At 43.7% G+C, this 15,537-nt stretch overlaps 1 protein-coding gene across 1 annotated transcript in view; it reads left to right on the top strand.

The window, feature by feature from the left end:
* The first annotated feature begins 9,754 nt into the window (after window positions 1-9,754).
* GABRR3 (gamma-aminobutyric acid type A receptor subunit rho3) overlaps window positions 9,755-15,537 on the top strand; it is a 90,732-nt gene continuing 84,949 nt past the window's right edge. The window contains exon 1 of the mRNA XM_066241203.1: window positions 9,755-10,163. Within this exon, the coding sequence (XP_066097300.1) occupies window positions 10,042-10,163 (122 nt within the window). The 5' untranslated portion in view covers window positions 9,755-10,041. The remainder of the gene's footprint in view (window positions 10,164-15,537) is intronic.

The raw sequence follows: 15,537 nt of genomic DNA, 5'->3' as shown, positions 1-15,537 counted from the left end.
CAGTGTTCAGAAAATCAACATTCTTGGTGAATCTTCATTTAAGATAAATACTAATTGCATTTTCCTTGATAACAGGGATTTCCTTTATGCCTGAATCATTTGGCATTATATCATCAATCTTTTCATTTGCCTGTATTGGTGAGCCCAGTGCAGTATGGTTTTCTTTTTGTAAGGAAAATACTTAATAGTGTAGTGTGGTCCACTTGGAATTTTGTGGCCTATGCTGCCATCTGGTGGTCTTATTGTACTATTACAGTATGATGGAGACCATTTTATTTCATGTAACCCACTTTTCTCTGAAGCAGAGCAAGATTCTTCAGATTCCCCGCTCATATCACAACTGTTTCTGTATTTTAGGAATGAAGTGGGAGAGAAGTGAAAGAGGATGATGAAAAGGAAAGATACCTTACTGGGGCTCTGTAAACTCTGGGAAACGGGGGAGAAAACACCATTTCTGAGTTGAGAGCAAGGTGTTTTGGAGGGATAGAAAATGCCCCCTACTGGCTGCTCTAGGCACAGACTAATTATATTGTATTTCCAATATACCAAGGCAAAAACCGAAAAGAAAGAAAGAAAAGAAAGTAAATACATTGTGCACTTAATCTCTCCAATCTTGGTTTCCTCATATGTAAAAAAGAGAATAGGGGAGTAGTCTGATCTCCAAAGGTCCTTCCACATAGCATAACTGCACAGTTTCCTACTGAAAATATTTGCCTATGTGACATCACGCAGACACGTTGGGAAATTTCTGGAGGCTTAGTATTTGTTGGCAGATGTTCTTGATTCAATCTAAATAAGACCTTTGCTTTCCTTTTGTTTTCTCTTTGTAAGCAAAATAATAGCTACATATCCCAAGATGAATATCGGGGACCCAGCCCTGCCCTGCCAGTTTCCTCTGTGGCTGCCTGCGAAGGCGTGGAACTGGCTGAGACGATCAGGGTGGGAGAGGAGGGAACGGGAGGCAGTGTGTGCGAGGAGGAGCTTACACCATTACAGAGCTCTGCGGGGACCTTGCGATTCACTTTATTTCCTGGTAGTGACCACTTTCTAATTTTGACAGATGTGGGTTTTTGATTGTTCTTAAAGAGGATTATGGGGCTCATAAAGAAAGCAGTAAAGGAATAAGGTTAAGGAGTTGATTCAGCATCAACAGAAGCAGATGTCTATTGTAATTAAATTGAAACTCTAAGACCTTATGTGGGCCAATTTTTGTAGCCTATGCCATTGCCTTATTTCTTCTTTTATCCAAGCCATTTCCCACTTAAAATTCATAACTGACACAATACAACTGCTTGTCTTCCTCCCTTAATGTTGATATTGATGTAAGTAGTTGGTCTGGCAAAGGTTATACAATAAAGAGGTCAGATGGATTTGCATAATTGTCATCTCTACGTTGTGGAAGTGGGCAGCCAGGACACCCTGACTTGATAAGAGATGGTGAGGAGGCATATGATCTATCTGCCGGATCGTTCTGAGAAACGTGTCCCCAAATAGCTTCACTGCTGGCCTGAAAGGTGGACAACTTCTACTTTAGGATTATCTCATTCTGTCAGGTCAAAGTTTGCTTCAACAAACCCCCTCTTAATGCCAGTATTGCCTACCCCTTCTCAGCTACCAATATTGCATTGTGAACTGAAAATTTTAGCAGTAATCAAAATTAGTCTCGAGCCTGACTGGTGGCGCAGTGAATGAAGCGCCAACCTGGAACACGGCGGCCGCCAGTCTGACTGAAACCAAGGGCTTTCCCTGTCGAGGCACATATGAGAGACAGCTACTACTAGTTGATGCTTCCCGTCCTGCCCCCTTCTTTCTCTCTCTTTTTCCTCTCTCTAAAAATCAATAAATAAAATCTTTAAAAAAATAGTCTCGAGATGATAGGGGGCATAGAATTTAAATGAGGAAGATCTGTAAAGCTCATACTTACCTGTATCAGAATTTCCCAGACTGGCTACTCTGGAGGATCACTGTTTTAAAGAAGAGTATTAAGCCTGACCTGTGGTGGCGCAGTGGATGGAGCATCAACCTGGAACACTGAGGTTGCTGGTTCGAAACCCTGGGCTTGCCTGGTCAAGGTACATATGGGAGTTGATGCTTCCTGTTCCTCTTGCCTTCTCTCTCTCTCTCTCTCTCTCTCTTTCTCCTCTCTAAAATGAATAAATAAAAAAAAAGTTAAAAAAAAAAGAGGAGTATTAATAGGCATTGTGAACTGGTAAAAAAATGAGATCTGCAGTCAACTAAGTTTAAGAAATACAGAATTCAGGAGAACTAAAAAGGCCCCCCCCTTTTTTACCGAGGCTTTTAATATGTTAATAATTATTCAATAAATATTTATTAAACACAGACTATATGACAAAAATAGTTATAAGTGTTTGGGGTAACCCAGGAAACAAAATAATCACTGTTGTGTAGAGCTTACGTTCTAGCAGGATTAGACAATGAACAGTAAACATAATAAGTGAAAAATATAAAACAAGCTTAGTGGTGTATAAGTTAGAATTGTAACAAGGGTTATTGGAGGAAAAGGAGCATACTGCCTTTTTAAAAAGGGTGGTTAGTGTATGCTCCATTGAACAAATATTTAAATTTGTTAAAGGAGTTAGTTATAAAGACACTGGGATTAAGAATGCGTCAGGCAGCCCTGGCTGGTTGTTTGAGTGGATAGAGCATGGGCCCGGCGTGAGGACGTCCTGGGATCTATCCCTGGTCAGGGCACACATGGGATGCAACCATCTGCTTCTCTTCCCCTCCCTCTCCCCCTTCTTTCTTTCTTCCCCTCCCGCAGCCATTGGCTTGATTGGTTTGAGTGTCAGCCCAGGCACTGAGAATAGCTTGGGTTGTCCGAGCATGAGCCTCAGGCACTGAGGATAGCTTGGTTGATCTAAGCATAGGCCCTAGATGGGGGTTGCTGGGTGGATCCTGGTCAGGGTGCATGAGGGGGTCTGTCTCTCTACCTTTCTTCCTCTCACTTTAAAAAAATGTATATATATTTTATTTTTATTTTTTTAAAGACTTTTATTTATTCAGTTTTCAAAGAGGAGAGAGAGAGAGAGAGAGAGAGAGAGAGAGAGAAAGAAGGGGGGAGGTGCAGTAAGCATCAACTCCCATATATGCTTTGACCAGGCAAGCCCAGGGTTTTGAACTGGCGACCTCAGTGTTCCAGATCGAGGCTTTATCCCACTGTGCCACCACAGGTCAGGCTGTGTGTGTGTGTGTGTGTGTGTGTGTGTGTATTTTTTTTTAAAGAACTTTTTTTTTTTTTTTTGATTTTATTTATTCATTTTAGAGAGGAGAGAGAGAGAGAGAAAGGGGGGAGGAGCAGGAAGCATCAACTCCCACATGTGCCTTGACCAGGGAAACCAGGGTTTCGAACCGGCGACCTCAGAACTCCAGGTCGACGCTCCATCCACTGTGCCACCACAGGTCAGGCTGTATATATATTTTAAAAAGACTTTTTCCATTGAGGAAAATAAAGAGTCATTGCAGAGTTTTGAGGAGAGGAGTAAGTTGATCTGACATATTTTTAAAGATTACTGGTTGTTGTGTTGATAACTGATGGAAACCTTGCAAGGGAAGGGCAAGGAGACCAGCTGGGTAATACTGCAATAATTCAAGCAGGAGATGATGATGGCTAAAAGACTAGGGCAGTAGATGAGGTAGTTGTGGGAAACATTTGGATCCTGGATGTGTGTGTGTGCGTTATATTTCTTTTTTCTTTTTCTTTTTAAATATTTTTTATTTATTCATTTTAGAGAGGAGAGAGAGAGAAGGGGGAGGAGCAGAAAGCATCAACTCCCATATGTGCCTTGACCAGGCAAGCCTAGGGTTTTCAACCGGTGACCTCGGCATTCCAGGTCGACGTTTTATCCACTGAACCAGCACAGGTCAGGCTCTTTTTTCTTTTTTTTTTTAAGTGAGAGAAGTGTAGATAGTGATACAAACTCCCACATGTGCCCCTATTGGGATCCACCCAGCAACCCCCATCTGAGGCCATGCTCGAATCAACTGAGCTATTTTAGGGCCTGAGGCTGACGCTTGGACCAAAAGAGCCATCCTCAGTGCCTAACCAACACTCAAGCCAATTGAGCCACTGGCTGTGGGAAGGGAAGAGGGAGAGAAGGGGGAGAGGGAGGTGGAGAAAAGCAGATGGTTGCTTCTCCTGGGTGCCCTGACTGGGAATTGAAGCTGGGATGTCCGTATGTCAGTCAGGCCCATGTTCTATCCACTGAGCCTACTGGCCAGGGACGCGGGATATATTTTTAGGTTGGATTGAAATATGGAGTGTGAGAGACAGGAGTCAGGAAAGACAGTATAGTCAGTTGATATGGAGAAGGTTAGGTGGATTGGAGGAAAATGTTAACAAGCTTACATTTTTTTTTTTTATGTGCCTTGACTGCGGGCCTTCAGCAGACAAAGTAACCCCTTGCTTGAGTCAGCGACATTGGGCTCAAGCTGGTGAGCTGTTGCTCAAACCAGATGAACCCGTGCTCAAGCTGGCGACCTCGGGTCTCGAACCTGGGTCTTCCACATCCCAGTCCGACGCTCTATGCACTGCGCCACCGCCTGGTCAGGCAAGCTTACATTTTTTAAAGTTGAGTTTATTTGGGTGACAATGGTTAACATAACTACACAGGTCTCAGGTGTACAATTCTACAGCACATCTTCTGTATACCATAGGGTTTGTCTCCACAAGTCAGGTCTCTGTGCATCACCATTTATTTCCCCGTATCCTCCTCCAACAAGCTTACTTTTGGACACATTAAATTCGGTATCCTCATCAGACATCTCAGTAGAGATATTAGGCAGTCAGTCTGACACGTGTCTTGGTCCCACTCAGGCTGCTCTCACATGACGTCACAGACTGGGTGGCTTATCAACAACAGAAATCTCGCACAGCCTGGAACCTGGAAGGCCGAGGTCGGGGGCCACTACAGGCAGATGAGGGCTCTCTTTCGAGTTGCAGGCTTTTCACAATATCCTCACGTGAGGGAAAGGGTAACGAGGTTCTCTGGGTCTCTTTTATAAGGGCACTCATCCCATTTATGATGACTCCATCCTCATGACCTGATCACCTCCCAAAGGCCCCACTTACTAAAATCATCACCTTTGTGGGTTAGGATTTTAACATATGAACTTGGGTGAGGACAGAAACATGCAGACCACAGCAACATGAAATGGAAATGAAAAGCCTGAACTGAACACATAAATTTGGGAGTGTTTATTTAGCCTATGTATGGGTGTTTTTTTTTTGTATTTTTCTGAAGTTGGAAGCGGGGAGGCAGTCAGACAGACTCCCGCATTCACCCGACTGGGATCCACCCGGCATGCCCACCAGGGGGCGATGCTCTGCCCATCTGGGGTGTTGCTCTGTTGCAACCAGAGCCATTCTAGTGCCTGAGGCAGAGGCCATGGAGCCATCCTCAGCGCCCGGGCCAACTTTGCTCCAATGGAGCCTTGGCTGTGGGAAGGGAAGAGAGAGACAGAGAGGAAGGAGAGGGGGAGGGGTGGAGAAGCAGATGGGCGCTTCTCCTGTGTGCCCTGGCTGGGAATCGAACCTGGGACTCCTGCACGCCAGGCTGACGCTCTACCACTGAGCCAACCGGCCAGGGCCTATGTATGGTTTTTAAAGCCACAAGACTGGATGAGATCACTAAAGGAGTGAGTTGATAGAAAAAAACCAATAGAGAAGGGGGATCAGATAATAGGACTGAGGCATAAGGATGAGAGAGGTAAGAGGAAAACAGGGTAAAGTATCCCAGAAGGCAGCTAAAGAAACTGTTTCAAATGGGAGGGAGAGATGGGGTCAGTCAATGTTTCCAATAGATCAATTCAGTAAGATAAGAACTGAGACTAGGCTCTGGCTGGTTGGCTCAGTGGTAGAGTGTTGGCCTGGTGTGCAGGAGTCCTGGGTTCGATTCCTGGCCAGGGCACACAGGAGAAGCGCTCATCTGCTTCTCCACCTCTCCCCCTCTCCTTCCTCTCTGTCTCTCTCTTCCCCTCCAGCAGCCAAGGCTCCATTGGAGCAAAGTTGGCCCGGGCACTGAGGATGGCTCCATGGCCTCTGCCTCAGGCGCTAGGATGGCTCTGGTTGCAACAGAGCGACGCCCCAGATGGGCAGAACATCGCCCCCTGGTGGGCATGCCAGGTAGATCCCTGTTGGGCACATGCGGGAGTCTGTCTGACTGCCTCCCCGTTTCCAACAAAAGAAAGAAAGAAAAAAAAGAACTGAGACTAGACCATTGAAGGAACATCCCCCATGTTGCTGAAGGACAAGAGTACTGTCAATGTGCCATGTCATGTGAACTGTGGATCTCTGAGTTATAAATAAAATGTTTTCCAAACTCAGCGCAGAACAGTTTTTTCATAAAATATCTCCAGTTTATCCAAAACTATGTTGGGAAATGTTGTATAGTGATATTAAATGAAGAGTGTAGCCCAGGTAGCAAAGAGTGCTAGGTCAAGGGCTTGGGAACCAGGATCTCATGATAACACTGAGGTGGAAAAGAAACTTGACCAGAGCGGAGTCCTGCAGCAGCCAAAGTAACAGTAAGTTAAAACCAGCAACTTGTCTTAAGTTTCTTCTGTTGGCTGGATCTTTGTAGAAGAGGAAAAGGTTACTGGCCCAGAAACACCTGAAAAAAGTGGTTAAACTTCTTTAGCCAGTAGGCAAATTAAAATTAAAACCAGACATCTAACCTGACCAGGCGGTGGCGCAGTGGATAGAGCGTGGGACTAGGATGCGGAGGACCCAGGTTCAAAACCCTGAGGTTGGCAGCTTGAGCGCGGGCTCATCTGGTTTAATCAAAGCTCACCAGCGTGGACCCAAGGTCGCTGGCTTGAGCAAGGGGTCACTTGGTCTGCTGTAGCCCCCCGTCAAGGCACATATGAGAAAGCAATCAATCAATAAACAACTAAGATGCTGCAACAAAGAATTGATACTCTCATCTCTCTCCCTTCCTGTCTGTCTGTCCCTCTCTCTGTCTCTGTCACAAAAAACAAACAAACAACAAAACAAAAACTAGGACATCCATTGGATTGAGTAACATCTAAAAGCCTGATAATACTAATGTTAAAAAAGATTTTAAGAATGAGAAGTCTCATTCACTTCTAGTGGGGTGGTAAACTGGTACAATCACTTTAATGTATGTAGTAAGTTTGAAATGTGGAAATTGTTCAGCCTAGCAATTTTGCTTCTAGGTATCTACTCTAAAAAGCTCTTACACAAGGCCCTGGCCGGTTGGCTCAGTGGTAGAGCGTCGGCCTGGCCTGCAGGAATCCTGGGTTCGATTCTCGGCCAGGGCACACAGGAGAAGCGCCCATCTGCTTCTCCTCCCCTGCCCCTCTCCTTCCTCTCTGTCTCTCTCTTCCCCTCCTGCAGCCGAGGCTCCATTGGAGCAAAGATGGCCCGGGCGCTGAGGATGGCTCTGTGGCCTCTGCCTCAGGCGCTAGAATGGCTCTGGATGCAACAGAGCGACGCCCCAGAGGGGCAGAGCATCGCCCCCTGGTGGGCATACCGGGTGGATCCCGGTCGGGCGCATGCGGGAGTCTGTCTGACTGCCTCCCTGTTTCCAGCTTCGGAAAAATGCAAAAAAATGCAAAAAAAAAAAAAAAAAAAAGCTCTTACACAGTGTACAAGAAACTACAAAAATTTACTGCAGGCCTGCTTATAATAGATTATTTATAATAGAAAAATAAGAAATAATGTCTATCTACAAAAGAATGAATATATAAAATGTTATATATCCACAGAATGAAATAACATGTAGCAGTTAAAAATTAATTAGGGCTCTATCTATCAACATAATAAATCTCTATATTAATTGAGAGAAAGAGTAAGTTGTAGAAGTAAAAGTATAATGTAATATTATACAGTTTTTTAAAATGTGCAAAAAATTTGTACATTATTTATGAACGCATATACCATAATGATAAACACTAGATAGAGGACTGGTGAGAAGCAAGGATTTATGCCTTCATTCTGCATATTTGTAATATTTTATATTAAACATATATTTTTAATATATATATTTTTTTTTACAGAGACAGAGAGAGTCAGACAGAGGGACAGATAGGGACAGACAGACAGGAACGGAGAGAGATGAGAAGCATAAATTATTAGTTTTTCGTTGCAACACCTTAATTGTTCATTGATTGCTTTCTCATATGTGCCTTGACCGTGGGGCTACAGCAGACCGAGTAACCCCTTGCTCAAGCCAGTGACCTTGGGTCCAAGTTGGTGAGGTTTTGCTCAAACCAGATGAGCCTGCGCTCAAGCTGGTGACCTCGGGATCTTGAACCTGGGTCCTCCGCATCCCAGTCCGACGCTCTATCCACTGCGCCACTGCCTGATCAGTCTTAAACATATATTTTAAAGAGAAAAGACATGTCTAATAAACATAGAAGAAGGTTTTAATGCCTGGGCTAAGAGAAGATGTAACCCAAGTCATAAATTAATGTGATAAAGCTATCACACAGGATACAAGGTGTTAAGGAGACAGAAAAATTTGAGGAAATTTTTTTTTTCTTTAAAGATGCTGCAACTAAGAGTTGAGGCTTCTTTTTTTTTTTAAGTCTTTATTCATTTTAGAGAGGAGAGAAGGAGGAGAGAGAGAAAGAGAGAGAGAGAGAGAGAGAGAGAGAGAAGAGGGGAGGAGCAGGAAGCATCAACTCCCATATGTGCCTTGACCAGGTAATCCCAGGGTTTTGAACCGGCGACCTCAGCATTCCAGGTCGACGCTTTATCCACTGCGCCACCACAGGTCATTAAGGAAATTTAAGAATTCCTTTCTCGGCCCTGGCCGGTTGGCTCAGCGGTAGAGCGTCGGCCTGGCATGTGGGGGACCCAGGTTCGATTCCCGGCCAGGGCACATAAGAGAAGTGCCCATCTGCTTCTCCACCCCTCCCCCCCTCTTCCTCTCTGTCTCTCTCTTCCCCTCCCGCAGCCGAGGCTTCATTGGAGCAAAGATGGCCCGGATGCTGGGGATCGCTCCTTGGCCTCTGCCCCAGGCGCTAGAGTGGCTCTGGTCTCGGCAGAGCGATGCCCCCTGGTGGGCAGAGCGTCGCCCCTGGTGGGCGTGCTGGGTGGATCCCGGTCGGGCGCATGCGGGAGTCTGTCTGACTGTCTCTCCCCGTTTCCAGCTTCAGAAAAATACAAAAAAAAAAAAAAAAAAAAAAAAAAAAGAATTCCCTTCTCACTATACTTCTGGGAAGAAAATAGCATTCTTCTTAAGCCCTCGTTAACAGTCCAGCTCTTGCTATATTACTTCACTTGTGATAGTCTACAGAGCAATTTAATTTCGCTGGCATGCTCATTCATTGATAGCTTGCATATATAGAGGGAATACTTCTGCTCTATGTATGCAAAGCGCCTTTAGGAGAATGTGTGCCCATAATTTAGCAGTGATGGCCCGTTCATTATCTGCTGCTCAAGACTTATTTTTTAGTTGTCAAAATACTAACAGTATTAAATCTAAAATTAAACCACTTTTGGTAGCGATGGAATAATCATTTAAAAATATACTTAATAGTTTGCCAAGAGTAATAATTTATATTTCTTTTGTTTGTACTATGGCAATCTGTATGCATTTAGAGAGATAAAGGAAAAGGTCTTCAAATGTGCAATTAAAATTAAATTAATCATCTTTGTTCTCAGTAAGCATATTACTTTGCCAAATGATTAAATATATTCCAATGATATTGTGTTGGATTAAGGGGATTTGATGACCAGCCTCCCTTCCTTGTCCGCCGAGGACTGCAGCTGAGAGTTCATTGCTCCTCTCTGAAGACCCTTTCCTGGGAGGGGGAACCGGAGGATATAAACTGAAAATGAAAAAAAAATCTGCTTTGTTTTTCCTAAATTGCTGAAGATCCAGACAGATGTCTGCCTGTAGGTGATGTGAGTTTAATTCACTAAAACAAAAGACCGGCACTGAAGGCAACGTCTCTTAGTTCCTTGATGCCTTCTACCTGGCACACTATTCTGTAAGAGGCACAGAAGCAAAATTGCTAACTGGATTGGTTGCATCCACCTGCAAGCCAGAAGAGATGGTCCTGGCCGCCCTGTCGGTCCTCACCTGTATCTGGATCGCTCTGCTGCCCGATGCCTGTGCTGCTGCTGCAATCCAGAGGCCCCGCCAGCCCTGCGCCTCGCCAGTGGGACGAGCCCGGTAAGCTCCCCATAGGGTCTCCTAGGCAGTTAACGCCCGGTTTCTCTCCCCGGCTGCCTCAGACTACGGGAAACCGAGAAACGAATCTGTAACGGTAGCACCTCTTTGTGGTGGTGATTATCTCTGGAGATAGAATTCACTCACAAATATAAACCGCCTCTGATAGCGTCAGAAGGAGCCGACTGTGGGATCACTGCTGGCATTTGTTAGTTTGTTTTTGGAAACAAAAGATAAAGGGCTCACATAAACATCTTTTTTTATTAGGGAATGTATTTCTTCAATGATTAATACATTCATTTTTAATGCATCACTGAGGAAACTTTATGTTTCTTCAGATTTTTGTTTCTGAGTGTTAGTCTAACCAGCATCCAATGTCAAGGACTTGTAAAGGTGTATAGTTTCATATATTGATGAATTAATGTTGAAAGGCATTAAAGCCCTTTGTTGTCTTTCAAGAACAGTTTCCATACCTTTGAAACATCGTTGAACGTCAATACATCATCATGTATTATCTAGCATCAATCACTGAGAGCACGTTTGGACATGCTGGTAAGAGAGCAGAGCTAACAACTAGGGTGACCAGTGCCTCCCAATTTGCTGAGTATTGTGTGGGTTTGGCACTCAAGTCTCAGGAATCCCTTCTGTCCCAGGCCGGAACAACTGTTTCCTGATTACCCATGCACCCTTAACAACCAAGAATGACCTCCTGTTGGGGAAAAGCTTTTCACCACGCACAAGATTTCCAGAAGGTCCCAGTCGAAGAAACTGAGGAATGAAGGTGAATAATACCCTGTTTCCCCGAAAATAAGATATCCCCCCAAAATAAGACCTAGTGCAATTTTTTTTCAAGCTTAGAAATATAAGGCCTCCCCTGGAAATAAGACCTAGCGCGTCTTTAGGAGCAAAAATTAATAGAAGACACTGTCTTATTTTCGGGGAAACAGGGAACCACCCAGACAACCTTGGCAATCAGTGGGGTGACAGACGTTTCAGCCAGATCGCCCTCACAGCTTGAATATTTGTGAAGCACTCACAATAAGATCAGGAAAGAGGACAGGAAAACTCAGAAATCCTTCTGAAGCCTCAGGTGTAACGACCCAAACCAAAGAGGTGTGGGATGAGGGAGGAAGAGGTGACTGGATTCCTGACCCCTGGTCTGCTCTGGAAGGTCCAGGGCCTCCCACACCTTCCTCGGGGCCTCTACTTCCACACCTGGGTCTGAGGCGGCAGGAAAGCCTGCCCGGCTCAATCGCTTTCTGAGTCTCGTTCCAGGCAATCAGGCAAGGCAGTATTTGGGAGACGTGGGGCATTCCACCAGACTATATATTTTTTTCAGGTTGTTTATAACATCTGTATAGAATATTTTATCTAATTAAAAAATATGTGGAGCCTGACCTGCGGTGGTGCAGTGGATAAAGCGTCAACCTGGAAATGCTGAGGTTGCTGGTTCGAAACCCCAGGCTTGCCTGGTCAAGGCACATATGGGAGTTGATGCTTCCTGCTCCTCCCCCTCTTCTCTCTCTCTCTTTCTTTCTACTCTCTTTCTCTAAAAATGAATAAATAAATTCTAAAAAAAAAACCCCGATATGTGGCGACTGTTTAAGACATTATTTAATACTCAAACAGGAGATGTGTCGGTTTGTTTGGTGAATGCGTAGATGAGAAGGTCGTCACAGGAGCTAACCCACCCCACTGTCCCACTCTCAGTGGCAGACTTGCTGCATGAAAATTTACCATGTGTGTTTTCAAAGTGTTACTGAAGGGGCAATAGGAGAACATTGCTCTCTGTAGAGGAGTAGGGATTGTTTACTTACGTTAGACGTTCACGTCGTCAGACCCTGTTTCAATAACGACGGGACCTCAGGGTCTCTGCCACGTGGGGCCACGCATGTTTATTCACTTCTGTGTATCCTAGGCGAGGTGCCCCTTTCAGCAATAAGTGAGAATATGAGTCATTCAATTTAGGTCTGTTGTTTAATTCTTCATAGAAAAATCCTCTAGGTCCCGAGGAATTGAGCAAACCGCCAACCGTGGTTCAGAAGCGGCCGCTTAGGAGGAAAGCTAGGCGTCGTCCCTGCGTGAACAGCGTTACCCAGCCGGCCAGTTTCTGGGCTGGCACTCGGGACGTCGTCACACATATTTTAAGGCATTTTGACAAAAAATACAGAAATTACTTTATAGGGTCGTTTCTGGAGCAAGGAGCCCAGGATTCTCCAGACCTTCCTGTGTGGATAGATGCTATGAGGCTCTTGGCCCCACAGCTAGTCTGATTATTAGTAACTGAAGAAGTAATGAATGATCTAATTAATACTCCAATCCTTCATAACACAAGAGAACTAATAGAATAAACATGGACGAAAGGTATGATCTTCCTTTGAAAATTATTAAGTAAAAGTTTTTGCATTACCTCACATTATTTGCATTATTTGGATCCAGTTTTCATGTAGTCAATCAGACCCTTAAATGTTTTGCTATTAATTACTTTCATTCAGACTATAATTTTACACTTTACCCTCAATGTTTTAACTAAACATTTAAAAAAATTTTACATCTAAATTCTCCCTTTGTTTCTTAAAAACAAAATGGGGGTGGTAGTGGTGAGTAAAATCAGTTATGGCAGATGAAAAATTTTCCTGTTTTGCCCAGGGAAGAGATTTGGCTGTTCAGGGATGCAAAGACAATTAGATGTGTAGACTCATTGAATATTAATTTGACAATTGTATTGAGTGCCTTTTATACGCCATCTTATGTGTTGGTGGTTAGGGATAGTAGGGGAAAATGCACTGTCTCTGGCCTTAAGAATAATGAGCAGAGTGTTGAGTCTGCTTAAATTGGCTGGCAAGAACCACCTGTTAAATTTTTAGGAAATTTTTAGCTGGCTGTTAAAACAAATATTATTAAAATTAAATTATATAAACATACATTAAATAAATTGTTTTTATTTTTTAATTGATTTTTTTAGAGCTAGAGCAGGAGAGAAAGAGAGAAACATCAATCTGTTGTTTCACTTATTCATGCCATCATTGGTTGATTCTTGTATGTGCCCTAACTGGGGACGAAATCCTTAACCTTGGCATGTTGGGATGATGCTCTAACCCAGGGGTCAGGAACGTATGGCTCGTGAGCCAGATGTGGCCCTTTTTTTAATATTTTTTTTACAGAGACAGAGAGAAGTCAGAGAGAGGGATAGATAGGGACAGACAGACAGGAACGGAGAAAGATAAGAAGCATCAATCATTAGTTTTTCGTTGCGCATTGTGACACCTTAGTTGTTCATTGATTGCTTTCTCATATGTGCCTTGACCGTGGGCCTTCAGCAGACCGAGTAACCCCTTGCTCGAGCCAGCGACCTTGGGTCCAAGCTGGTGAGTTTTTTGCTCAAGCCAGATGAGCCCGTGCTCAAGCTGGTGACCTTGGGGTCTCGAACCTGGGTCCTTGCACATCCCAGTCTGACACTCTATCCACTGCGCCACCACCTGGTCAGGCAATGTGGCTCTTTTGATGGCTGCATCTGGCTTGCAGACAAATCTTTAATAAAAAAACACAATAGCCTGACCAGGCGGTGGCGCAGTGGATAAAGCATCGGACTGGGATGCAGAGGACCCAGATTCGAGACCCCAAGGTCGCCAGCTTCAGCGTGAGCTCATCTGGTTTGAGCAAAAGCCTACCAGCTTGAACCAAAGGTCACTGGGTCCAACAAGGGGTTACTCGGTCTGCTGAAGGCCCGTGGTCAAGGCACATATGAGAAAGCAATCAATGAACAACTAAGGTGTTGCAACGCTCAATGGAAAACTAATGATTGATGCTTCTCATCTCTCTCCGTTCCTGTCTGTCTGTCCCTGTCTATCCCTCTCTCTGACTCACTCTCTGTCTCTGTAAAAAATAAATAAATAAATAAGAATTAAAAAAAAATAACATTAAAAATATAAAACATTCTCATGTATTACAATCCATTCATTTCCTACCGCTCATGTTCATGGTTGCGGGTGGCCTGAGCCAATCACAGCTGTCCTCTGGGGCAACACCAAATTTTTATTGGATAATGCGTAACATACACGGGTCGTTGTATGGCTTTCATGGAATTACATTTTAAAATATGTGGGGTTCATGGCTCTCTCAGACAAAATGTTTCCCGACCCCTGCTCTAACCAACTAAGCTCCCTGGCCAGGGCTAAATAAATTATTTTTTAAACTAAGATAATAAATACTTAAAACTAACCACTTCCTTACTAAATTTCACTATTACCTATTGTTTTTGAGAATATTTACATCTGTATGGTAGAAATATTATACTATACCATACCATCCTATCTTTTCCTATTCTGTCCTATAAACTATAGTATATACTACAATAGATTATTGCATTATGTTATGTTATATTATATTACATTATATTATATTATATGACACTACACTATGGGCTGTGCATATCTCTGTCATATCAGTAGCTTAAAAGTAGCCATGGTGGGAGTATTTACATCATGGAAATCAGCAAATACTACAAAATAGGGCTTTTTTCCCTCCTGGAGAGCAGCTCGTTAAACATTTACCAGCACATGTATGAACCTAATGTGAAAGCAAGCGGGTCCTAGGGATGCAAATGCAAGTAGGACAGAGAGAGACTGCTTCCAGAGGAAATGGCGGCTCAGGTCCAGCGTCCCTTTGTCATAAAGAACTTGCGGCCAGAGTTGCTAGATTTTCTAATTTTGAAGAAGAAGCAGGGAAATCGAATTTTCATGTGAAGTTTTCCAGTTTAGTACACCAGATGGGCTATCCAAAAAAGTATCTGAAGACCAGTTCCTAATGTGGTCCAGTTTCTTCATTTCACAGGTGAGGGATCTGAGACCTCATCACGAAGCTCATGATCTGCTAGAGCCCTAGGTCAGACTTAGGGGCTATTGTGATCTCCAGTGGGTCATACACTGGCAGCCGTGTGCAGAAATGTGCGTCTGCATAGGTTTCCCCTCTATGGGAGGTTGCTGACTAAAGTTAGGCATGGATTCCCAGAATTCAGGTGTTCGGGAATCAAAGTCACAGATTCTTCTGGATAATGCACCATGTCCTCGCTATGAAATCTCAAAAGCATCAGGGACTTTGTATAAATATTGGATCCAGAATTATGAAGGCCTTCTTAGTGATCAAAACTTAGATCAACTAATTTCCTCATTATTTTACTGCATTTTGTGCATTTGCATCTATGTAGCCTAATAAAAACATTTTTACTTCATTATATATATTTAAAAAATATATATATTTTTTACAGGGACAGAGAGAGAGAGTCCGAGAAAGGGACAGATAGGGACAGACAGACAGGAACGGAGAGAGATAAGAAACATCAATCATCAGTTTTTCGTTGCGAAACCTTAGTTGTCCA

Source organism: Saccopteryx bilineata, chromosome 8 (genome assembly GCF_036850765.1).
Source record: "Saccopteryx bilineata isolate mSacBil1 chromosome 8, mSacBil1_pri_phased_curated, whole genome shotgun sequence".
Classification (NCBI taxonomy): Eukaryota; Metazoa; Chordata; class Mammalia; order Chiroptera; family Emballonuridae; genus Saccopteryx; species Saccopteryx bilineata.
This window is presented reverse-complemented; position numbering and strand designations above follow the sequence as displayed.